The 26,776-nt window shown below is 46.4% G+C and overlaps 1 protein-coding gene across 2 annotated transcripts in view; it reads left to right on the forward strand.

Annotated features, from left to right (window-relative positions):
- The window catches only part of Drgx (dorsal root ganglia homeobox), a 35,096-nt gene extending 9,956 nt beyond the window's left edge, over positions 1-25,140 (forward strand). For both annotated transcript variants that reach the window (XM_060390882.1, XM_021655043.2), the window contains exon 7: positions 22,922-25,140. In XM_060390882.1, coding sequence (XP_060246865.1) covers positions 22,922-23,187 — 266 coding nt within the window. In that variant the 3' untranslated portion in view covers positions 23,188-25,140. The remainder of the gene's footprint in view (positions 1-22,921) is intronic.
- The last annotated feature ends 1,636 nt before the right edge of the window (positions 25,141-26,776 follow it).

Raw genomic sequence — 26,776 nt, forward strand, 5'->3', positions numbered from 1 at the left:
CACACCACACGTGCGCACACACACACACACACACACACACACACACACACACACGAACCTTCAGCCATATTCTGCTGGGGTACTACAAGCCAAGCACTCCTAATTAAAAATTCTGAAATCCAAAACGCTCCAGAATCACTTTTGAAGATAGAAGTGATGGACACATGGAAAATTCCATACTGACCTCACGTGACAGAGGTTGTCAAAAGGCAGAGGTGCTAAAATTACCGCGCAAAATTACCCTCACGCAGTGTGTAGGTGCGCACGAAACCTAAACAAACTTTGCTTTCAGACTTCTGGCCCAACCCCAAGGTACCTTAGTATGTATATTCAAATAATCCCATAAAAAAAGAAAAAAAAAATCTCAGATCAGAAACCTCTCTGGTCTCAGGCATTTCAAACAAGGGATGTGTAGCCTGCACAGAGATGGCTGCTTAGCCAGCTCAGGGTCCCAGAGGAGCTTGGCATTATCCTGACAAAGGGGCAAGCCACAATCCGTCAGTCCATGAAGCACCGTCAGCTGCAGTCAGCGCTTTCAGCTGCAGCGAAGAGCTGCTTCTAATAAGCATGTTCCGCTCACTCCATTCCAGCCCTGTAAAGTGGGGGTGCTTTGCACATTTCTCCTTTCTCCCAGTTCTTGGGGTGTCTCTGACCATGCAGTGGACCTTTGCCTGCAGTGGCTGGGGTAAGGGTAGATTGGGCAAAAGCTAAGCTTTGAAACAGGAAGGGAAGAAGAGTCCAAAAGCAGTGGGCCATGGAGGGCAGAGCTGGCATTCGTGCTTCCCGTGTCCTTGGCGATGTCCTGAGGTAAAGGGCAGGGCGGGTAGAGGGTCAGCTGCCGAGCTGGGCTGGCTGTGCTCACACACCTCCATGCTTCCCCTGCCTTCTGTTCTTCCTTCTGTCCCTTCGCTAATCCCCTGTGGCCGGGCTGGGCGCCCGCAGAGGCTGCCCCGTGCCTGCCTTGTTAGGAACTGAATTCCTTTGACACTACATTGCATTGGGGGATCTGGGACGGGCAGGGACCTGCCGAGGTGGCAGGAATCACTGTGAATTCAGGAGACACAGGTATATCTCTGTGAATCGCGGGGGCCAGCCTGGCAGCCTTCAGGGTCCTCGGGTACATACACTCTTCCTGGCAGGTGAGGGTTAGGTAAGGAGAGGGGCACAGGCTGTTGGGACCCACAGCATGCTTCTACGGTAGTGAGGCCACAATCTTTTAATATGGTTCCTCAGGTTGTGGTGACCCCCAACCATAAAATTATTTTTTGTTGCTACTTCCCAACTGTAGTTTTGCTACTGTTATGAATAGTAGTATAAATATTTCCTGAGAGAGAGGGTTGCCAAAAGGGGCCATCACCCCCAGGTTGAGAACTGCTGTTCTAGGGGCAGGCAAAGGTGAGGGACCTGAGCTGGGCAGTCACTCTCTGTCCCCCTTGGTACACGTGACTCTTGTCTACTTTTCTGGAAGCGTGGGGCCCTTTGGATTTGTCATTTTCCTGCTTCGAGACAGGCATGAGCAAAAGGCAGAATTCTCTATTACTAGAGCCAGCAACAACAGGAATGATGCCTGGGAGCCTTCAGGTTTGGCCTGGGCGGAGGTAGGGGTGGAGTTAGAGGGCTTTGCCTGAGAAGGGGCAGTGGCTTATCAGGCTAGCTGATGGTGGTGAGGAGGAGAGTGGACAGTTCTGCTAGAAATTCTAAATTTTCTATAGAAGTTGAAAATGTGTTTTTATTTGGAATATTCCCCTCTTAGTCCTTTTGGGCAGCTGTAAAGAAGCACATAGACTGACGTAAAACAAGAGGCATTTTCTTCTTGTAGTTCTAGGAGCTGGAATTCAGGGCGCCGGCAGCATGGGCCGCTGCTGAGGGCCTGGCTCTGGGCTGCATACACAGCAGAGAGAGCAAGTGAGCTAGTTCTCCATCAGGGGAGCCTCATCCCCCTCAGGAGGGCCCCACTCATGTCCTTGTCCCTCCCAGAGGCCCTACCTCCTAACACTGTCAGCACATGATGTCGGCATATAAACTTTATCCTATCACTAGTTCACATTAGTTTCCATCTTCCAAGTGTTGCCTCCACTGCAGCACATCCATGAACAGGGCTGGTGACTGACCTGTCCTTTGTGGCCCCCATTGGGCCAAAAAGGACTTTGCTTTCCTTCTTCTCTGTCTGCTTTCTGAATTCTTCTCCTTGTGTTTCTGTTCCTCTTTCCTCTTCAGATCTCTCCCCAGCAAAACCCTTTCCCGGGGCTCTCCCTGGCCACCCTCTGTGGCCCTGTGCCCTTCAGTCTCTCTGAACATCTTGCTTTTCTACCTCCTATTAGCAGAGCCCCAGGGGAAAGGGAGGGAAAATGAACAATGACTGAAACTCTCCTGTGTTGGCCAGGCAGTCTCAGGTCTTAGTTCAGCTGAGTTCTTGTAGCGACACAGATTGCTGGTGCTGGGATGGCTGAAATAATGTAGATTTGGCACTCCCTGCTGAGATGACACTTCCAGAAAGGACACTTTCTGAGCTGGAAACCGCTGGGGGCTGAACCACAGTCTGCTGTACCTTCAGGCAGGCTCTTCAGCGCCCTAGCTGCATTAGGGGTAACTCTGAACCAAGATATAGGCTGAGACGTGTCCTTCTATTCTAAGCTGGCTTCTGAAAACTCTTGAGATTCAACAGTCAGCTGTTTTGTGGGGTGTGTGTTAAATGCTTTGGAGATGGGTCAGCTTCCTGACCACTCCTTTCTTCCTAGGCTTCCCCCAAGTGAATAGCAGCATCTAGACTCAGGAGGGAAGACTAACTTTCTAGGACCTGTTTGCTTTCCAGGAGCCCTAGTCTGTGACTCAGTTTCCATCACTTTCCCTGCATTCCTAGGTCCTGTGCAGACCTTGCTGACTCCACTGTCTCCTACTCTTGGGCTTGAACTCAGTGGCCAAGGGCTCTGGCCAGTACAGAGGCTCCATGAGGCAGTTGGGAAGACCATTGTTCATACATGTGCTCAAAGAACATGTCTAGGCTTTCTATAGACGAAAAACTGAGGTTCAGGGTAGGAAGTCATGTGTTCACATCTGGCAGTGTTGGGGCACCTGTTGGGCTCTAGCAGAGGTGGATGAAGGACACTCTTAGGGCACAGCCATTACCAAGCACCCCTCCACTGTGAGTAAGCAAGCTTAGTGTCTGTAGTCCTGAGCTTTTCCTTTGATCCTGTCCAAAATTCCAAAGGGCTTTTTTTTTTTTTTATTAACTCTACTTTAATTAGGGTGTTTAGGCCTCTATCTCCCTTTCACCAACCTCCTAACCCTAAGTAGGAGAGAGAGAAGGTTAGCGGAGAGAGGGGCCCCTTTTACTTCTGGCTGTTAGGGTCAAGGGGTTCTTTTAGGGCTATATCAATCTCCTTCAACAGCAGACACAGCTAGCAGTCTTCTCCAAGCTGCCTCTCCCTGAAGCGTTTCTCTCCGTCTGTCTGCTCCAAACTGCCACACCGTCATCCCTCTGGTCTCTCCAAACTGCTACACGCCACATGCCAACACTGCATGCCAACACTGCAAGCCCCACCCTCTCTTTCTTGGCTCTCTTTTCTATCCTCAGAGCCCTAGACCACACCCCTCTCCATGCTGCACGTGGCAGGCCATTACCAGCTGGCAAAAGCCACACCCTGCTCAAGACAACAGCTGTGGACAAACTAGAGCTCAAACTAAAATCCCACTCATGGGATTAAAACAAAAACATATTTGCATAAGGTAACTGAGTTTACAAAGGAACCAAATCTTCCATTTCAGCTATTTCCCCCTGCTTTTTGAATGTTAAGGTAATGGAGGGGAGGGATGGCTTCCTTAAGAAATTGGAGGACCAACTTTTTCTTCCTTAGAAATTCATGTTCAGGGAAAGACCTGGGACTCAGCTAGGAGGCTGGAGAAGCCAACATTGGCCACTGTCTGAAAAATTGATACATCCCATCATTTCTGTGCATGCCCTGGAGGCTGGACTTGATGGGTCTGTCTCAGGCCCAGAAGGTGAGGGCAGAAACTACCCTTTGCCTCTCCCGCTCTACTCCGGTGCTGGCAGCCCCGTGCTGTAGCCCGCCGGTTTATGGGCTATAGTGCTTACACGGGAGGCTTGGTGCTGGGGTGTGGGGGTTGGCAAAGTGTGCCCAGAAGAGTGCAGCTGTGCAGTTCTGCTAGGGGACCCTGGTGATGGGAAACAGAAGGCGTGTGGGAAATGGGCAATGGCAGTCTTTGACAGGAGGAGGCCGTGGGTCCTCTAGTAAGCCAGTTCTGAGGAATGTGCAGAGCATAGGAGTGAGACCAGCTTCCAGGCTCACTGGGCAGCCTCTGTCGGAGAGTGAAGCAGCTGGCTCCCGTGGCCAGGAAACTGCTCATCAGGGACAAAGTCAAATAACTAGAGCCCACACTCGTTCCTCCTCCATCAGTGGGCACAGGCTAGCATGGATTCCAAGCAAGGGAATGCCTTGCTGCTGTGGTCTGAGCTTTCCCTTTCTTAAAAAAAAAAAAAAAAAAAAAATATATATATATATATATATATATATATTTGTATGTGTGTGTTAGCAGAGTAAGGGGATTGTGCACATGGGATGGAATGAGGAGGCCATGAGTGAGGACAGCTGATGGTCCATGGGGGTCCTTGTTGAATACCGCCTACCATAGTGCTCACGGTCCTTTGTTTTCATCCTGTGGCAGTGCCTGGCCACTTTCCATGGACCCACCAGAAAGTCTGCTCCTCAAGACTTCCATCTCCTGGAGCTCTGTCACTCTTGGGATGGTTGCTCCTCCCACAGACCGTTTCCTATGTCTTCCATAGTTTTGGCAATGTTGAAAGGCCTTACCAACCCTTGTAAGGTGTCATGGAGCTTTCTAAATGAAGTGTTTTGCTTATGGAACGCTTGGAGAGAACTCACACCAGGAAGATAGGCCGGCCTAGCTCATGCATAACGTGATTGACCATTTCATGCTAACTGTCATCTTAGGAGGTCACAGGACATGATTAGACAGGCAAGATTTATAGAACAGTAATGGGTGTCGGGGGGACAACATCAAAATTTTTCTGTGTTATCTTAATAGAGAGCTTGGTGATGGAGATTCATTAATGTAGAAGAGGTCATTAAAGGCCATGGAGGCACTTGGCTTTGTTCTGGGGCAGTGCTGGCTGAAGATGAGCAGGCACTGTTGGGGCCTAGCGAGCCTTGGGCAGCAGAGGGAGGTGATCTCTGGAGTGCTGAGTTGCTTAGCTCCCCGCCTCTAACCTGTGATTCAGTACAGAGCTTTCACTATTCACAGCTTGCTCTGCCCATGCTTTCAGAGCTACGTGCTCTGAGCCAGACAGTGGCATCACAGGAGACCTTCCTAAAGGGAGCACCCCTTTCCCAGGGCAGAGTTCGTGATGGAGGTTCTGCATCCAGGATGTGGGTGCAGTGGCTTGGGATAGCAGCACGGTGAGGTCTGACCCCTTTCCTCTTGTCAACTCTTCCTCGGGAGATGACCTGGGCCTCGCAGGCACAGGTGAGGTCTGGACAGGGGGACTCAGGAGCAGGCAGGTCTGCTGAGGATGTAATCCTGGTGATGCTTGCCTGGCTGAGGCCTGGGGGCTGTGAAGTCTGAAGACAATGCTGGATCAACTCACTCAGGTTCAGTGGCCCTCAGCAGTCCTAAATCCTGCACGCACGAGATTGAGGGGATGCAGTGGGCACCGCTGGGAGAGGGCCCTGCTATGTCTCTGCTGAGGCAGGCTCTCCAGTGAGCCACCAAGTACCCTCTTACTTCTGGCTTCTAGGCCAAGCCAACAACACCTAGTCTCTGAAATGAGTAGGGCTGGGTTAGCCAGTCAGAATTTGCCCATGGGGCTAAACTCAGAGCCAGAGGGGGATCATTTCCTATGCAGAGCTCTCTAAAAAGCATTCTCCAGCCCTTCTGCAATGGCTTTTTTTCTTTTCTAAAAATGACAGTTTTTAGAAATAAATGTTGAGGCAGTAGTGGTGGGCCACGCGTACTATCTTGGCACCTGAGACCCCGAGGCAGGGGAATCTCAAGTTTGATGATAGCCTGTATTCCGCTGTAAGACTGGCTGTCTTAAAAACAGCCAAACAAATAAAAGCACACTGGAAGAATGTTCATTAGAACTAGTCAGAAAGCACACAGCTTGGGCTTCAGGAATGATCTGAGCACAGCGTTGCCAGCTTGGTTGTCCCCCAGGGGCCCTGACTCCCTGGGCCCCATTCTAGTCACATCACCTTGCTTCACACTAAACGCAATCAACTTGCTGAATTTTAGGATGAGATAGTTTTCCCACTGAAGTAGGCATTCTGGAGCACTGCAGTCTTGGCCAATTGGGCATTTTATGCACACATACACACACACACACATACACACATCACATGTTTGTCACATGACATTTCAGTCAAAGCCTACATGTGTCTTATAAAGAAGGTTCTAGCTGCCTATCAACGTCACAGCAATGGCTTATATCAATGCACTCTGATGTTTGTCCGCACCATGGTGAGATGGTCTATGTGTTTCTCAGACTATTCTCCCATCTTTAAGTGACACATGACTGAAGATAAAGGGAATAACACTGCATTTAGGGGAGTCTGTTTTCTCACGCTCAGTGTTAGGCTGGTAAGATTTAGCAGTGCAAATAACTAGTTTGTGTGTGTGTGACAGCTCATATTTGTGAAGGTCATCTCCAAGTATAGTTTGTCTTTTTTTTTTTTCATCTGGCTTTGCTGGTTAGAATTCCTGGTACAGTTATTTCTTATTTATTTATTTCATTTTTTACATAGAGTCTTGCTATCTTGCCTCCAACACCCTTGAACTCTTGGACTCATGCTATCTCCTGCTTCTGCTTCCGGAATGGTAGTAGTAGAAGTGATGCTATTGGAAAATCCTGTACTATTCTGACTTTCAAATCAAGTTCTGTGAGATACAGTTAACATATCACACAACTCACTGTGCTGCCCAGCCTTCACATAACCATCTTCCTGGCTCCGCTGGCAATTGCTTCCTTTTCCTCTTAGCCTTGAGGCTTCCTGTTTCTTTAGATGTAGACATTTTAAGATTGCTATTATAGACTTTAAAAATAAACAGACTCATACAATATTGCATCTGAGACAGGGTCTTACTATGTAGCCCAGATTAACCTGGAACTTGAATTTACAGAGCTCCACCTGCCTCTGCCTCCGCAGTGTTGGGATTAAAGGTGTTCACTGTCACACCCAGCTCTATCTTCCATGCTTGTTGATGTCACCTGTCTTGCCCTGTTCTTCTTCTCCTGGAAAAGCCCTCAAGGCCTCACAAAACCGTTTATGGTCATCATTACGTAACTATTTGTGGTGCTTAACACTGAACTCAGGGTCCTACACATTAACCTCATGATCAGCCACAAAGCTATAGTCTCAGTCCTTGCTGCTTGGAGAGTTTCACATAGGCTCTGGCTCAGGTTGGCCTCAAATTCAAAATCCCCCTGCTTCAGCTTCCCAAATGCTGCAGTTATAGGAGTGTGCCATCGTGCCTGGCCTGTCATTATTTTTCAAGGTGCCCTTTATCAGAGGGGGTGACTCCCTTGCTGTCCTAGTTTATCATTTAAAAATTCAACACTGTGAGGAGACGCAAGGCCTACTTCATCAGATGTTTTCTTTGCAGCTTCCAAAACGGTCGAACGGTTTTTCTCTTTCTTTATGTTAATGTGATGTATTATGTTGATTGGATTCTAAAATGTTAAATCAACTGCACACTCCTGTAGTAAACCCAAATTAGATGTGACATGTTATCCTTTTTATAGATTGCTAGATTTGATTTGCTAATATTTTCTTTCGCTTTTTGCATTTGTTATCATGAAGAGGTTGATCTGTGACGTTGTTTATCTGCAATTAGCTTACAAAGGAGCAGGCCTCCTTCTGGCCAGTGGTTCTCACCCTTCCTAATGCTGCAGCCAGCTCTTTAGTACATTTCTAATGTTGTGGTGACCCCCAACCAAAAAAATTATATTTGTTGCTAATTCCTAACTGTAGTTGTACTACCACTGGGAATCATAATGTAAACATTGGATATGGAGGATATTTGGTGTGCAGCCCCTGTGAACAGATCGCTTGACTCTCCAGGAGGATCTCTATCCGTAGGCTGAGAAACACTGTGTTAGGCACTTTTCACACACAGTTTCAGTTGATTCTCCCATTTGATAGTTCTTTTAGGTTTGTTTATTTATTCACTTTATATCCCTAATGCAGGCTCTTCCTCCTTTCCTCCTGGTCCCACCCTCCCACCGTCTTCCCCCTTTCTCCCCTCCCCTTCTCAGAAAAGGGGAGATCAAGTCAGGTGGGGACTGAGCACTTCGTCTTTCACTGAGGCCAGGCCAGGAACTCCACTACGGGGAAGTGATCCGAAAGCAGGCCACAGGGAACATGTCAGAAACAGCTCCTGCTCCACTTGCTAGGGCACCCACATGAAGACCAAGCTTCCCATCGATTACATATGTGAAGGAGCCTAGGTCGGGACCATGCATGCTCTTTAATTGGTGCTTCAGTTTCTATAATCCCCATCAGCCTGGGTCAGTTGTCTCTGGTGCTCTTCTTGTGGAGTTCTTATCCCTTCTGAGCCCTTCTATCCTTCCCGCATTACTTCCACAAGACTCCCGGGCTCTGCCCCATGTTTGGCTGTGAGTGTCAGCATCTGTTTCCATCTGATGCTGCGTGAAGCCTCTCAGAGGACAGTTATGCTAGGCTTCTGTAGGCAAGCCTACCAGAGCATCATTAGTAGTGTCAGGGGTTGGCTCTCTACCGTGGGGTAGGTCTCAGGTTGGGCCAGTCATTGGTTGGCTGTTCCTCAATCTCTGTTCCCTCTTTATCCCTGTGCTTCTTGTAGACAGGGTAAAATTTGTGTCAAAGGTTTTTGTGGGTGGATTGTGTTCCCCTCCACTAGGAGTCCTACCTGGCTAGAAGGTGGCTACCTCAGTCTCCATGTCCCCCGCCCCCTTGCTTGTAGTCTCAGCTTGAGTAATCCCCTTGTTCCCCCAGGAGCCTATCCTGTCTCAGGTCTCCAACTTGTCTCAGAGATGGTTTCTCCTCTCTCTCCAAGCTCTCTGGCCTCCTGCTCCCCGCCTCATCTAATCCTCACTCTCGTTTCCCTCCCTTACACCATCCATCTCCTATCCATTTACCTCTCTTCTTACATTTCTGCTGTCTGTTCTACTTCCCCTTCTGGGTGAGATTCAATCAACCTCCTTTGGGCCCCCTTATTACTTAGTTGTTTTTGTTTTTTGTCTGTGAGTTGCAGTATGGTTATCCTGTACTGTATGGATAAAATCCAGTTTAAGTGAGTACATACCTTGTCTGTCTTTTGGAGTCTGGGTTACCTCACTCAGGGAGATCTTTTCTAGTTTCATCTGCAAGTTGCATGATTTCCTTGTTTTTAATAGCTGAATAGTATTCCATTTTGTAAATGTACCATACTTTCTTTATCTGTTCTTCAGTTGAGGGACATCTAGGTTGTTTCCAGTTTCTGCTTATTATGAATAAAGCTGCTATGAACACAGTTGAGCAAATGTCCTTGTGGTGTGGTGAAGCATCTTTTGGGTTTATGCCCAGGAATATAGCTGGGGCTTGAGCTAGAACTATTCTCAATTTTAATAGAAAGTGCCAGATTGATTTCCAAAGTCATTGTACAAGTTTGCTCTCCCGCCAACAATGGAGGAGTGTTGCCCTTTTTCCACATCCTCTCCAGCATATGCTGTCACTTGAGTTTTTGATCTTAGCCATTCTGATGGGTGTAAGATGGATTCTCAGAGTCATTTTGATTTGCATTTCCCTGATGACTAAGGACGATGAGCAATTCTTTAAGTGGTTATTGGTCATTAGAGATTCCTCTATTAAGAATTATGTTTAGCTCTGTACCCCATTTAAAAATTATTTTATTTTTATTAATTATAGTTTATTCACTTTGTATCCCAGCTGTAGTCTCCTCTCCTCTCTCCTTCCAATCCCACCCTTCCTCCCTCCCTCCCTCTTCTTCTCCTATGCCCCTCCCTCAGTCCAATGATAGGGGAGGTCCTCCTCCCCTTCCATCTGACCCTAGTCTATCAGGTCTCATCAGGACTGGCTTCATTGTCTTCCTCTGTGGACTGGTAAGGTTGTTCTCCCCTCAGGTGGAGGTGATCAAAGAGCCAGCCCATGAGTTCATGTCAGAGATGGTTCCTGTTCCTATTACTGGGTAACCCTCTTGGACACTGAGCTGCCATGGGCTACATCTGTGCAGGGGTTCTAGGTTATCTCCATGCATGGTTCTTGTTTGGAGTATCAGTCTCAGAAAAGACTCCTGTGCTCAGAATTTTTGGATCTGCTGCTCTCCTTGTGGAGCTCCTGTTCTCTCCAGGTCTTTCTATCTCCCTCTTCTTTCATAAGGTTCCCTGCACTCTGCCCAAAGTTTGACTGTGAGTCTCAGCTTATGTTTTGATACCCGGCTGGGGAGAGTCTTTCAGAGGCTCTCTGTGGTAGGCTCCTGTCCTGTTCCCTGTTTTCTCCCTCTTCCGATGTCAGTACAGTTTGCCTTTCTGAATGAAGATTGATTATCTTACCCAGGCTCCTCCTTTTTGATTAGCTTCCTTAGGTATACAGATTTTAGTATGATTATCCTATATTATATGTCTAATATCCACTTATAAATGAGAATATACCATGAGTGTATTTCTGTTTCTGTGATACCTCACTTAGGATGATCTTTTCTAGATCCCACCATTTGCCTGCAAATTTCATGATTTCCTTGTTTTTAATTGCTGAGTTAGTATTCCATTGTGTAAATTATCACAATTTCTGTATCTATTCCTCAATTGAGGGTCATCTGGGTTGTTTCCAGCTTCTGGCTATTACAAATAAAGCTGCTATGAACATGGTTGAGCGAATGTCCTTGTTGTATACTTGAGCATCTTTTGAATATATGCCTAGGAGTGATGTAGCTGGATCTTGAGGTAGCACTATTCCTAATTGTCTGAGAAAGCACCAGACTGATTCCCAAAGTGGTTGTACAAGTTTACATTCCCACCAGCAATATAGGAGGGTTCCTCTTTCTCCACATCCTCTCCAGCATGTGTTGTCACTTGAGTTTTTGATCTTAGCCATTCTTATGGGTGTAAGGTGAAATCTCAGGGTTGTTTTAATTTTTATTTCCCTGATGACTAAAGATGTTGAGCATTTCTTTAAGTGTTTCTCTGCCATTCGATGTTCCTCTATTGAGAATTCTGTTTAGCTCTGTACCCCATTTTTTAATTGGATTACTTGATTTATTGCTGTTTAACTTCTTAAATTCTTTATATATTTCAGATATTGGTCCTCTGTTGGATGTAGGGTTGGTGAATATCTTTTCCCAATCTGTAGGCTGCCGTTTTGTTCTATTGACTGTGTCCTTTGCCTTACAGAAGCTTTTCAAGTTCATGACATCCCATTTATTAATTGTTGATCTAAGAGCCTAAGCTGTTGATATTCTGTTCAGGAAATTGTCTCCTATGCTAATGAGTTCCAGACTTTTCCCCACTTTCTCTTCTAATAGATTTGGTGTATCTGGTTTTATGTTGAGGTCTTCGATCCACTTGGACTTGAGTTTTGTTCAGGGTGATAGATATGGATCTAGTTGCATTTTTTTTTTAACATGGAGACATCCAGTTAGACCAGCACAATTCATTGAAGAAGCTTTCTTTTTTTTTTTCCATTGTATGATTTTTTTATTTCTTTGTTGAAAATCAAGTGCCCATATGAGTGTGGGTTTATTTTTGGGTCCTCAGTTTGGTTCCATTGATCAACTTGTCTGTTTCTATGCCAATATCATGCATTTTTTAAATTACTATTGCTTTGCAGTATAGGTAGAAATCAGGGATGGTGATACCACCAGAAGGTCTTTTATTGTACAGAATTCTTTTTGCTATCCTGGGTTTTTTATTTTTCAATATGAAGGTGATGGTTGCCCTTTCAAGGTCTGTAAAGAATTGTGTTGGAATTTAGATGGGAATTACATTGAATTTGTACATTGCTTTTGGTAAAATGGCCATTTTTATTATGTGAATTCTACTGATCCATGAGTATGGGAGATCTTTCTATCTTCTAAAATCGTCTTTGATTTCTTTCCTCAAAGACTTGAAGTTCTTGTCATATAGATCTTTTACTTGCTTGATTGAAGTTACATAATGATATTTTATATTATTTGTGGCTATTGTGAAGGGTGTTGGTTTCCTAATTTCTTCCTCAGCCCATTTATCACTTGTTTAAAGGAGGGCTACTGATTTTTTTGAGTTAATTTTGTAGTTAGTCACTTCGCTGAAGGTGTCTTTCAGCTGTAGGAGTTTCCCGCTAGAACGGTAGTTCTTTTTTCTGCTTTCTTTAGAAGCATCTGTACTCACTTCCACCTGGCTCTACCAGGGTACATTCTCACTAGCAGTGAATATTTATTCCTCTTTTCCCCCATCTTCACCAGCATTTGTTGATTTTAATTTCTTAGACCCTGTAATCTAGGCTCTGTTTTAGCTTTACCTAGCTGTGATTACCCTAAATATCAGCACACTTGTTCTTTGGTTTCTGGTGAGGATTGGTTCCAGTATCCTCTATGCATGCCAAAGTCTCCAGATACTCAGTCCCTTATAAAAAAGGGTGTAGTGTCTGTCATTACCTATATCCCTTCCTGTCCACTTTAAATCACCACTAAGTTACTTATAATCCTTAATGTAATTTAAATGCTTGGCAAATTGTGTGGGGAGTGGTTACAAGAAGAAAATGTCTGCACACATTCACCAGAGAGCATGTTTCTTCTGAGGTTTGGTGAATCTGGGAACAGATACAGTAGGCCTACGACATAAGAAACCAGCAACTGTCTTATTGTCTCACAGTTCTGAGGACTGGCTGGGCTGTGTTGAGCAGTTTTTCTGTAACTTTTGCTTAGGATCTCCCAGGAAATTGCACCGAGACGGCAGCTGGGCCTGATACATGTGAGGTGGTCTCACTTATGTGTCTGATGTTTTGAAAGGAAGCCTGGGGAGCAAGGATGCCCCTTCTTTTTCTCTGTGGCTTCTCTCATTCCAGGCTGGGCTTGAGTTGGGTGGTAGTAAGGTTTCAAAAGTGTAAATTTAAATGCCAAGCCCTCAGGAGATGCCAAGCCCTAATAGGTACCATTTTTTGCTATATTGTGGTGTTTAAAGGGCCAGCCCAGACTTGAGTGAGGGAGTTTCCTGGGCTTGAATAGTGGGAGCTGTTTCACTGAAAGCTTTCTTTGGAGTCCAGCAACCACAGCTATAAGGGATGTGTTGTTCTTGTGAATGACCTGGGACATTTGTTTTTAAACTCAGCTTACATCTCAGTTTTTGCTAAGCACACATTAAGGTGTTGGTCATATATGACTAACCTCTAGATCCTTCCAAGACACTCACTTCTGCCCCAGCAGGGTCTTTGTAGCATGGAAGATAATGAAACTTGGATGAAGAGGAGAGAAGGCCATGGGATGCAGGGGGTGAGTGAAGGCCTCTTTAGGAAGGCGCAGGGCTATTGACTCCAGTCTGCACTGTCAGCTGCCTTCCTCAGAAACCTTGAACAAGCACTCACCATCCAGTATCAGTGGAGCATCACGGTGGCTGGATGCCTCTCTATAGAGCTGAGCACCCAGCAATGGCTTAAGCATATCTCTAAGCTAAGGGGCTGGAAGGCTGGGGGCTGGATGTGGAGAGAGAGTTGAGTTGGCCATGAATGCTTGAGTCAGGTGACAGAGTTAAACAAAGGCATGCAAAGAGAGGCATGAACTCCTTTTGCAGAGGAGGAAGGAAGGTTTGAAAGTGGCATAAGAGATTTCCTGGGCAGAAAGAAGGCATGCATAAGACACATGGACTAGCAGCACAGTCTCCTTCTTATTTCTGGGTCGCCTGTGAAAGGGGTCATTATGGCCACACATAGTGGTCTGGTAAGTAGGCATGCCTCAAGCCTAACACAGTAATTCTAGTAAGTAGTAGTAACTGCCTGTAGGGTCAAAATGACAAGGAGCAGAGGTCACTTGGGTCTGATAAGGGCTTGGGTTTAGATGTCTGGGGCAGAAGACCCTATACCTCATGGGCATTTGCTCACCCAGGGAGTGGCCTCCAGGGTGCAGTGATAGAGGTCCACGGTGCATGGGCAGTGCACAGTGCCCCAGAACCCCAGTGCAGTCCTGCAGGACTCCAGATGGATGTGTTTTGGGGAGCAGAGGACCTAAGGGACAGAATACAGCCATTCCCCATGAGGAAGGTAATCGGGTGAGCCCTCTGTCCTCTCCATGCTGTCGTTCATTATTCAGTATCAGCGTCAGCTTTGTGGGGTTGTGACCAGACATCTGAGATACAAAACTTAAAAGGAAGAGAGGTTTATTTCAGCTCATGGTTTCTGAAGTGTCAGCCTCTTTGTTCCATTGCTTTGAGCCTTTGACTGCCTAGGCCCTCCCAGCAGGGGCACTCGGAAGAGGGGGCCTGTCCATTTCATGGCAGCTGAGAAGCAAAGGGAAGAAAGAGCAGCGGTTAGGTTCCACTATCCCCTTCAAAGATATGCGCCAATGGCCTCACCTCTTTGTACGGTCTCACCTCTTTGTACGGTCTCACCCAGTAAGGGCCTACCCAACTCAGCAGCACCTGCAGGCTGGAGACCAACCTTTAACAGTACATGGGTCTTGGGGGAGGGGGGAGAACATTCAAACTCCAACTTCTAGAAAGGTGGAGAACCTGGCACTCACGGTTTGTAAGGGACCTCCTTACATCTCTCCGTGTAGGAGCAGGAGAAACGTAGGCCAGCAGAAGCCCTACTGCCGCTCAAGGTCACAGAGTACACCTGATAGCAGCAGGCCACGCCAGCGACCTGAGCGTCCCTCCCTGAGACCCCAAGCCAGGCGCCCGATTGATTCTCTTTCTTTGACAGGCACCTGCTGTCATCTTCCAGCTTAAAACCTACAGTTCATTTTCTGGAAGTCATTTCCTATGGGTGCTGATGGGTTTGCCCTTCCTGATAATCAATGGGGCCCTGGAGTGCAGGGAGCTGAGAGGAAGTGTTCCGCTGGTGCCAGAGGCTGAGCAAGGCAGCCAGAGGAGCAGCCTGTACATGCCCCTGCATTTGCTCTGGCCGTGCTGGGGTGTTCTCAGATCTGGGAGCTGCTCAAATGTATACATTTTAAGCTCTGGAAAAGCATCCAGGCAGAAACAGGACACTTCCGCTAGCCCTGAATCTGCATCAGATACCTGGGGACAACTGTGAGAAGAATTGGTTCTTGTTGATGAGTTTTTGCTGAGCGAATGAGTGAATGTAAAGACGCTGGGTTTGTAAGGGTTAGAGGGTGGCAAGGTAGCGTGTGATTAGGGTTGGTAGTGCTAAAGGAACTTGTTAAAATAGCGTGATGCTCTTGGCATTAGTCACAGGCTGTAGCTGCCGTAACCACAGCGCTTCCTTCCACGAGGAGGTTTGGAACATGGACAATAGAAAGCCGGAGAGACTGACATACGAGAACTCTCCAGGAAGGATGCATTGTCCTTCTCTTTCTGCATCCCCCAGATATTCACTGGGTGTTTACTTTGCATGAAAATGGGACCATTGGTTCTGGGATCAGGAGTTGGAGAAGGATGCTTGCAGGCTTGGTGCACACACAAGCAAATATCTTATGGTAAAGGCTGGAACACCACAGAATAGGACCAGAAACAAGTACTCAGGGTCTACGGTAGAAGGCAGTGTCTGGGTATGAATTTGGCTCTGCAGTGCATCTGGTTATGACAAGCATACATAGTCATGGGCATCTATCTATAGTCTCACATAGACTCTCCTCAAGAATTTAAGGAATAGGCAAGGGGGCTCAGAAATATGGTTCTTCATTTATTTATGTGACTAAGAAACAAAATGACTATGGTTTTAGTAAGAAATGTCTCACAATTCTGTGCATCTCTCTTTTTGTTCAATTTCTGCTTTTAACTGAAATGTTCTGCAAAGAGACAGAGCTCCAGAATGCCACCTGACACCCACATCAGATCACACGGCCCTTTCGGAGGAAACTGTGCTATTGGCAGAGACGAGACAGAGCTAACTTAATTTTTCCTGTCAGTCTCTGTAGTAGATCAATTAAGCTGCCAAGGAGATCAAATATTTCAGACTGTATTTATTACATTAAGTATTTATGTTCAGGCCAAGCCTTTAAAGCATGATGTCATATAGGGATAGAGGCCGATTAGATCAGTTCAGCAGAATTTGCTGTAACTTAATGGAAATCTAATTGTATGTTTTAATTTAGTGTCCAGGAGGTAGTATGTTTCCCAAACAAGACAATTCTCAGGCTGTATTTAAGGGCCGCATGATTTCTTCATGATGGGGTGTGTTGCAGGCTAAGGGGCTGTTGGGTCCCGCTCAAAGGGCCTGTCAGCTCTCACTGAGTGGGAGATGAATGGAGCGCTCATGATGCACCCTCAGCTTCTTGTCTGTTCTAGTAGTCCAGTGTGGCCAGAGGCCATCAGCCAGTCAGAGTCTTTCTTTGAATCTTCAGGGGATTTGAGCAACATTTGTCCCATCATCTGCACAGGAACAGATAGAAAAGCACAGCCCACAAGAAGGACCAGACACAGTATTGATGAGAGCAATACCTGTTTAGCTTAGCAAATGTAGGAAATGCAATACAGAGCAAATAAGAGATGATTCATAACTGGAATCTAACAGATTCATAAACTGAACTAACCACTCTATTTTGGTATTGGTGCGATGTTTTTTTTCCTTCTGTAACTTATTTATAAATTTAAATTTACTATTAAGTTAAAAATGTCACGTTTCTAAAAAATTTTAAATGTAAATGTATATATATTTCTGTGATACAAAATCAGCATGCTGTATATACTTGCAAGTACTTTATACGCCGGCTGTTGGCTTCCTGTAACTGACGGTTCTACAGCCACAGATTCAGCCAACAGCGGAGAAAGAAGGAGGAAATTTTGTCTGTACTAGCTTGCACAGACATTTTTCTTGTTACAGTAAAGAATACAGCACAATTATCCTCACAGTACTTATATTTTGTTAGGTATTTATTACAAGCCATGTAGCAATGCTTTAAAGTTGAAGGGAGGAGTGAGGAAAATAAACACTATACCATTTTATTTAAAGGATTTGACTGGTACCAATTCCTCATCGAGACTGTGGACAGTTGTGCATGTCCTTTCTTTTTCTCTGTTTCTTTCTCTTTCACCTATGTATCATCTGTCCATCTGTCTATCACCTATCTCTCATCTACCTATTTCTATCACCTACCTGTATGTATATATGTATGTATGTATGTCTGTATCCAACCTTCTATTTCTCTATCTTTCATCTATCACATATCATTTGTTCTCCCTGGACTCCTGTAGGGCACTGAGCATTCTTCACTTGTGACCTAATCACGTTCAAAGGCTCCACTCCCTTGGCCCATCACTGTGAGGATTTGGGTTTCAATATGTGAATTTTGGGGGCCCGCGATATGTCAAAGTTGCATCACACTGACTTTCAGTCCCCAAACCTGCTTTTAGCTTACTATCTAGTTTGTCCTCTTTCATGGCGCTAGCCGTCCTGTAGTGTGAGTCCAACACAGCAACAGTATGTTCTGTGTACAGTATTAACCAGTCGGCCTGTTGTCGTGTGCCGCACCAGAACAGCTACTGGGGGAGAGAATTTAATTTTTCGCCCAGTCACGATGATAAATTTTGGTAAGCTGAAAACAAAGCCAGGTGGAAAGAAGACATAAGAAGACTGCATGCTGACCCCCCTCCAGCTAGTCCCTTCCAGATCCCAAGATCTAGAAATCGGGAGCTTTAAATATTTGTCTTACTTCTCAAGATTCCTCCAACAGAATAAATACCCTGTTTCCAGGTCAGATGGGAAGTGTGGTGGAGGAATAACCATGGCTGTGAAAGAGTGCAGGAATTGTCCCCATGGCAGGACAGAGAACGCACAGATAGGAGCGTCGCTGCAAGGGACATATTGGTACCCATCTCTTGGCCTCTGGGATGCCCAGAACAAATCAGGCTGATTAGATAGGAAATTAGCGAAGCCCTGAGCTGAAACTTTGAATTGCTCTCTACTTTCCACAGGATTATGAAACTTACAGTTGTTTGAGGACAGAGAACCAGTTGTTTCTAGACTAGATCTCCATGGTAACTTACGGAGTTGAGGTGAATTCAGAAGCTTGGGGTGGTGGAAGGTCTCGGCATCATGATGGCTTTGAGGCTTAGAGTCGGACCTTAGGATGGTTGGTTGAAAGATACACTGTACACTTGTTTTCATCCTCACCCTCTGTACTCACAGAGCTGTCTGAGGGATTCAACACTTCCTTACCGAGCAGGCTGAATGCTGAATGCTTTTGGCCAGCTGTCGGCTAATGTAAGCGTTCTGGGCATGTGCAGGTGGTCAGGTTGAGCTCAGATGTTGGGCAGGTTGGCTCTATCAGGTGCATTTTCAATTTACAATTATTTTCAACTGCGTTGGCTTCAACAGAGTGTGACTCCATCACAAACAGAGAAACATTTGTGGCCCTGGCTGGAGCATTGTGCCAGGGTCATGCTTCAAAAATCACATTCTTCCAATTTGCCAAGCCAAGAGACATTCTTTCATCCTACGAGCTTCTGAACTCACTGATGACTTGATTTTGCTGTATGCGCTTTTCAAGTGTCTTCATCACCTCCCTGCTGCACTGGAGAAGACTGCTGAACCTCTCTCCTGGCCAACTCGATGTCTCTGTCACTAAGAATCACAAATGTGTGATTTCAAAGCCTCATAAACCTCGTTTTGCATGGCTTGCCAATTTCTATTGTGATACCTTCAAGCCATCTTTTTCTAAACATTTAAAAATTATTTATTTATTTATTTAAATGTTTACATATGTGTGTATATATATAATTTTTGTCTGTATGTATGTGTGTGCTCACTTGAGTGGAATCCAAACGTTATCTTCTTCAGTCATTTTACCTTATTTTTTGAAGCAGGGTCTTTAGGTGAACCGGGAGCTTACCATTTTAGCTGGCGAGTGAGCCCTCAGAATAGGCCTGTTTTTGTCCTCAGCACTGAAGTTACAGGCATGTACCACTGAAAGCAGCTTTATCGTTGGTTCTGTGGATCTGAACTGAGGTCCCTATTTCGACTCAGTAAGTGCATTGTCCACTGGGCTCCCTCCCTGGCCCTCAGATAACCTTTGCACGGCTTTTCCTCATACTAAATGGTTACTATGTGTTTTGAGTTTTGTTTGTTTGTTTTTAAGGCTGTTTATGTAATTTTGTCATCTTTATATTACCCACCAACATGTTTGCTTTCAACAGTCACTTTTTTTTTCTTGTTTGTGACAGCCTTCTAAAGCAGACTTTTTTTTTTTTTAGCCAGAAATGCATGCATAGGAACTCGGAACACTTGGCAAAGGCTTTGAATGGACCTTTCCTGGGTATTGTATGGGTCTTGGGCCCGAGTTTTTTCTAGAACAGCTCTTTGTTAACCAACCACTCTGGAAACAGGTCTGATGAAGTTCTCTGTTGTTATCTCAGATTCTCAGGAGCAGTTTGGAATGATGACCTGTGGAGACAGCTGGTGGCCTATCAGTGTTGTAAAATTACTGAGAAATCCAGGGAGTTTTATAGGGATTCTATATAGGGAAGCCATTGTTTTCCTTGTTTAAAAAATGGTTGTGAGATGTAAGGAAGATGTTGGCTGGAAGCAATTTAAATAAATGTGTGTGTGTGTGTGTGTGTGTGTGTGTGTGTATGTGTGACATTCCCAGCAATGTGGAATGTCAGCCCCTTTCCTTAGAGTGGCGGCAGGAATCTGTTGACAGAAGACATAAGGCTTCATGCAGCCACCAGAGGGATTTACCCTCGTCATTTCTGTGGACTTTGCCTTTATTACGGCAGCTTGTGACATTATGGAGTCACAACAAGTTTCCCATGAAGTTACAGTGACGATTTGCTTGCTGACAAGCCAGGTCTCACTTTGGACAATCAGATCACAGATTCTACATGACTTCCTGTTAAATACCATCCTGGTACCGTGTCTCCTGCTTGCTTTTGATGCTATCACATAGACAGTCTCTCTCGTCCTGTCTGTCTTATATGTAGTTCCATCTATCACTAGGGAAGGACAAAGAGAAGTCCCTTTTGATATCTCATGGGACATCCTTCCCTCTGCCATGGCGTCCTTCCTCAGCCTTCCTGGATAGGCTGTTCAGGCATTTGTAAGTTTAATTTAGATGTCTTGCCATTGATGGTTGTCTCCGGAGCCCAGTGATTAGTTCGTCTCAGAGTCAGTGCCCCGATTCATGGTCTTATGTACAGGCATGTACCAGCGTGTACTAACCGTGTAATGTGGCCGTAGTCAAAGACCTGCCAAGTCAGCAGTGTTGAGGACATCAGTCAGTGGGTGTAAGGCTACATGACTAGGCCAGTGTGGGGCTCCCCAGGGACTTTGGAAGTCCTCAGTCACTGCCGTAATTTCAAGAGTCTTAGCAGTCTCCTGGGTCCTCATCTTCCTGGAGAGCTGGACCAATCTTTTGACCCTAACAATTTAAGTTTTTTAAAAAAAATTATGGTAAAGTGCACTTAATTTTTTATCACCTTAGCCACAATTAAAAAGATTTATTTTAATTAATTTAATTATGTGCATGTATGTGTGTCTATGTGGAAGTATATGCATTTGAGTGTCCTATGAGGCCAGAGGAAGGCCAGAGTGTGTCCGATCCCCTGGAGCTGGAGTTGCAGGTCGTTGGGGGCCATCCGATGTGTGTTCTGGGAACTGATCTTGGGTCCTCTGCAAGAGCAGTCTGTGCTTTTAGGTGCCGAGCCAGCTCTCCAACTCCTTAACCTCTTTTAAGTGTACCATTTCAAGACTGTTAAGTATCTAATCATCCCTGGACGCACATGAGTTCCAGATTCCCCAGTTGAACCAGCTACAGGTAGAAACTGGAAAAACTTGGATCTGTGTTGCCGAAGTTTCCTTGTGATTATTGTCTAAACAAGACAGCATGGTAGCTACTTTCCCAGCACTTGTATGACCCAGAGGCGAGGAAGAGGCGCTCACAGGCTCTGTGCAAACACGAGCATTTCATTACAAGGGACTTGGGCATGCTTGGACTTTGGTGTTGCAGGTGGTCTTATGAGAATGCTGAAGGATGACTATTCACTTCATGAGATCTTTCACTCCTTTTCCTCTCCTAAAACTAAAGCTGTATCAATTAAACAGCAGCTTCTTGTTCCTGCTTGCTCCAGCCCCGGAGAGCTGCCATTTTACTTTCTGTCCCTATAGATTCGTCTAATATCTTTAATATGTCCTGTGACTGGAAAATCCTGTAGTACTGTCTTCCTGATGGCTAATTTCATTTACCAAGTCCTTAGGGTTCCTTCTTGTTGGTACACAGGTCAGTGTCCCCTTTCAAAGAAGAATGTTGCTCCTCAGTGTGGAGCCCTTAACACTTTTAAATTATGGGGTCTGCTAGGGCCTTCACTTTATTTGGTCCAGTTTCCCCACGTGTCTAGGGTTGGGGTAGGCTGAGAACCAGGCCACAAACTGGGTTCAGAGTTATTTTTCTTCACCTCTGACTCTGGGGTGTGAGGCCAGGACTGAAGTTATTGGTGGCCTTCTTCTCAGGGCCGTACTCGTGATGAGAGGGGATGGTGAACCGAGCGAAGGGGATCTTTGTGTTACTTTTAAGCAGGATGGGCAAAGAAAGACAAAGTACTTTGATGCTGAGGAGGAGGCGGGTTGTGTGGCAGAGTGACACTGCGGCACTCACCCTCAGAGGCTGGTCTCTGTGTGACACAGGTCTGCATGGCTTTGAAGACAAAGTGGGCATTGGCACTGGATTATTGCTCTGAGGTAGCTTGATGACAGGGACTTGAAGCCATGTTCAGACAGTGGAAAACCAACTCACAAACACTTATGGGCATACTCAAGAGGGCAGGGGAATCAGGAACATAGGGGATTCTATTCTCTCCATGGTTTTCAGCTCTGGCTTGGGCTCCTTCAGGAATTCCAGTGCAGTATGTCCTGTCTTTGTTAGTCAAGAGGCAACGAGTGTGTAACAATAATAATCCAGGTCACAGGTCTGTGCTCAACGTTTTCCCAGCAACTGCTTCAGAGCCCCAGACCTCAGTCCTTCCAGCCCCTGGACCATAAGCAGTAGCCAATTGTTCTCTCCATCAAATGGCCAGATGTGAATGACCTTAGTTATACCTCCTCAGCAACTGCATAGGCATTTGGAAAAGAATTCTTAGAATGGGAAAGGCGATCAATTTCAACAGCTAGCACCCCTTTGTGATGAGCTGGTGGACCGGTGAGTCTTGCTCAGCGTGTCCAGCACTGTAGGCAGACCGCAGCACCACTCTCCTTCTCTACCCCATGTGGTTGTCACTGCCCCCATCCTCCTCAGCGTGTGGTCCCCACGAAGTCGTGGCTCACAGAGATTTGTTGTTCTGGGATGGGACAGATGGAATGTGTTCTGGTCTCCCAGCGAAGCCGGGCATGGCTGTGAGCTAGCAGTTTGCTTGGCCCCTGTCAGAGGGGCTGGGTACCCAGCAGAGCCACGCAGTGGGTAGTTAAGGGTGCCTTGGCGCACAGTTTGAGGTGCGGGATGACTTCCTCACAACAATCCTGTGATGTATGTGTAGCATTCCATTTTACCCAAGTACAAGTCAAGGTTCAAAGAAGCGAATGTGCTGGACTAAGACAACACAGATGGCTGGCGAGAGAGGCAAGACTGACCCTGTCTCCCTGAGGCTCTGACAGTCCATTGGATTTGCCAGTTGGATTCCTTGCATGATGCATCTTTGGGGACCTGGGGCTTTGTCCTCTGTCTAGTATCTGGAACCAAAGGGAATCAATGTCCCTCTTGGGGCTGAGCCCCTCCCCAGCACTAAGAAACAGGGTGTGGACATTGATAGAGTTTACTGTTTTCCTTCCTTTAGGGGGTCCGCTCTGCTCTTGCTGTGTCCCAGATCCTATGGGGCTCTCCTTCCTCCCCACTTATGGCTGCCAGAGTAACCGTACTGCCAGCGTGGCCGCCCTGCGCATGAAGGCCCGAGAGCATTCAGAAGCTGTGCTGCAATCAGCAAACCTCCTGCCATCCACCAACAGCAGCCCAAGCCCTGCCTCCAAGCAGGCACCTCCAGAAGGCAGCCAGGGCAAGACCTCCCCAACCAAGGAACAGAGCGAGGGAGAGAAGAGCGTATGAGGGTCCAGAGTACCCGACTGGAGCCCTCCCCACCCCCGCTTCTCTCAGCCTCAGCAACTCTTTGAACCACAAGGAGTAGCCACTTCCTCATGGATCTGGCGGGGAAAGCGAGACCTGCAGAGTCCCTCTAGAATTCTGCTGGTAGGCTGTGTTCTGGCTTTTTTTGGTGACAGTTTCCAATGGCACTTAGTGGCTCTGGACATTGCTCTGTGGTGAAGTCCCTAGGTTTTTTTTTTTTTTGTTTGTTTGTTTTGTTTTGTTTTGTTTTGTTTGTTTTCTAGGCCAAGCAGCCTTGGAGCAAAGCCAAGCTGTTCATCCTACCGCCCTTCTTGAGCTATTTGGGAGGGCTTGTCAATTCCAAGGACTGTTGCAAGTATCAACCCCCGAAAGATACCAAGAAGCGACATTTCATGATAAGAAACGACGGTCACTCTCATTGTTTAAGAACCACAGAAGTGGTGGAATAGCAACCAGTTCTCACTCCCTTCAGCCAAGACTGGCAACCACCCATTTTTTTTTTCTTGTTTTAGCTGAGGGTTTGGTTAGGAAGGGACAAATACAGGGTGAATTCACAGTGGTCTGGACCCTAGCAGATTTCTCTGGGCACATCTGACTGGGCCCCGTCGGACAGGCTGTCATTCTGTCAGCCCGGAAACTGCTGTCTTGGTATGGTGTGTGTAGGGCAAATGTGGGTCTCCTGCAATCAGAGTGTCCACTCACAGGCCCTGCCTCTCTTCAGAAGAACAACGGAAAGTTCACCAATCAGAAAGTAGCTTTGTGGCCTATGAAAGGACCAGAGCTCCTGAGGGGAGAGGAAAGTCCCAGGGAGGCCCCTGAAATACATATGTGCGGACAAACTGCCCTTCTTCATGTCCCTCATGTGTGGAGGGAGATCTGCGGGGGATGACGAGATGGGACTGGTGGATGCACAGACAGGAAACCCAGGAAGATGACTCCCTTGGGGTGGAAGAGAATGGATTACAAAGGGCCAAACTTCATAGAGATTTCTGCCTCAGTCTGGTGTGGCTGTGTTCTTTCACTTGGACAGTGACCTCAAAGAGATCCAACGGAGGATGTGCAATAGCACGAGGCCCGCCCCTCGCCTGGCACTGGCAAGGTGGCCGTTGTCGGTGGCTTTCGCTGCTGATGTTTCTACACAAACAGTTACCGCTTTCATGAAGGCTGTTTTCATTCCAGTTCTGATAATCGAGGGGCTGTGCTGTGAGGCCCTCTGCCTCCCCATAACTCTCCAGGAGCGCCCCCTCCCCTGTAATACTCCTAAGTGTATCGTGCCTCACTTCTGGTTACTACAATGCATTTGATAGAAAAAAAAAAAGAAAAGAAAAAAAAAAAAGCAGCCAGATCCTTGTTCCTGCTGTATTTTGCTTGTTGAGTACAAAGATGAAGTGATTTGCCAAAAAGCGGCCAAGTTGCTTCCATTTCCCTGTAATTAGGAAGGTTTGGTTGAGCAATGTATGTTCCAGCCCTTATGCGCACTAACTCTTCAATCTAATTGTTTGATTAAACTCGTATTTCCTCCAGAAAGGTACATAAATAAGTGAACTGTTGGGCAAATTAAGAATACTTAACAGCATTGCATCCGAAAAGTAGTTATGCTGATTAAATTTTGTGTCCTTGAGGACTTTCAGGAAATTACTTTTGATCGTCAATAACACAATTAAGTAAACTACACACACATTAGCATGAATAATTGATAAGAAATTATGTATTACCACGAAGCACTGATTTAATAATTCATGACGCGACACTCCAGTGACTGTGCAAAACTGGATAACATTGAAAAGTCTGCCTGACGTTCTGGGAAGAAGGAAAAAAGCGAGCGCCAAACCTCTGCAGAGATGTCTGAGCAATTAGTTCTGTTGTACAAAGGGTAAAAGTAACCGATGCATGATGTTTCTGTTCCTTTAAACTCCTGAATAAATTTAGACTTTAAAGACCTCCCTTGACTTCTCTATCTTCTTCCTGGTGCCTGATCCCTAAGCTTCTGGGCTGGGCGGAGTCTGTGCTCTCTAATACTCTCTCTTGGCCAGCGTGCAAATGGAAATGCTCTTGAAGCTTGAAGGAAAAGGGCCTGGAAGCCTCGGGCACGAGAACCTTTTAACAGATGCCAGGCCGGGTTGGAGGCCCCCGTGTGAGCTAGGGCTCTCCCTCAGGTCTTCAGGACTCACTTGCCCCACCTTGTCCTCATCAGGGCCATCACTGGTGAAGTGCTCTTTGGGGCGGTTATAGCTGGAGCCCCCGTGGGCTGCCCTGTCTGCAGAAATTCATAATGTGACTATAAAAAGACAGCCAGCTTTGGTCTGGGAAGGAGGTCCAGGCCCCAGGGATTGATTGGTGATTGATTAATAACTATTATTAATTTATTAGTTGAAGCTTTCCAAAGAGCATGTCTTAATGTGCTGCAGGTTATGGTAACAGCTTGGAAGCCACTGCGGCCATGATAGGGAGAGTGGCCAGCGTTGGTCAGGGTGATCGTCCTAGGAAGGGGAGCAACAGCTGGGCCTTAGGGGGTGACCTGGCACTGTGTGTCATAGGGGGTGACACAGGGCACTGGGCTTCCAGGGCTTCCCTCCTCCTTCAGTTTGCATTTTATCTGGGAATAGCCAGTGTAGGGGCCTCCCAACTGGGTAGAAAGAGCTTTGTCAGACACCACTGTCCCAATGGCTGGGAACTCAACAGGGGTTAGTGCATCACACCACGGACACTCCACCCACAGGATAAGTACTGCTTCAGGACTTCCCTGTCTGGAAGTCCAAAGTCCACAACGCTCCAAACCCCAAAAGCTCTAGAGCGCTGACTTTGCCAAGGTGGAAAATTCCATTCCATACCTCACACGCAGAATCATGGAAACAACTGTGTAAAGGCTATGTAAAGTGTTTATGAAACACACACTCTGGTTTTGTTTGGGTCCTTTCCCCAAAGCATGTCATTATGCTTATGGAAAACAAAACAAAACAATCATCCCAATATCTGAAAAACGTCTCAGATCTCAAACACTTCTGGCCACAAGCATCTGAGAGAGTCTATTTTTATTCCCACTTAATGGGTATGAAAACCGAGGGCACAAAAGTTGGACAGTTTCTCTAATGTGACATTGCCTGGTGACGTTCAGTGGGAGGAACAGGGGCTTTTCAGCAGGGCTGTTCCTAGCTCCGGACACAGGTGGCTTGACAGTGCGGGTGAGCCGCAGTTTGGCAGGTGGTAAGTAGGGCAACTTTGTTGCTTTGCTTGCGGTGGCTGAACTCTAGCCTGAAGGCTTGTGGGAAGGGAGGAGGCCTCCCTGGATTCAGCCTAGCCGAGCAGAGGCGGACTTCTTCCCTCTTGCTCTGCCTCTGGGCCAGTACACTGGCCTCCTGGTGTGTGCAAGTCCCTCTCGTGACAGACCCAGCCTGGATTTCCAGTCCTGCTGGAGTGAGAGCTCCTGGGCTCTCCAGAGTTTACCACAAAACAAACTGGGACTCAACCAACATACAAGATGAAACATTCTGGCGTCACTAGAAAAAACAATATTGTCAGTTCAGAGCCTTGCCGAGGTAAACATTTTACATGTTCGAAATCCCAGCTCTTT

Source organism: Meriones unguiculatus, chromosome 9 (assembly GCF_030254825.1).
Source record: "Meriones unguiculatus strain TT.TT164.6M chromosome 9, Bangor_MerUng_6.1, whole genome shotgun sequence".
Taxonomy (NCBI): Eukaryota; Metazoa; Chordata; class Mammalia; order Rodentia; family Muridae; genus Meriones; species Meriones unguiculatus.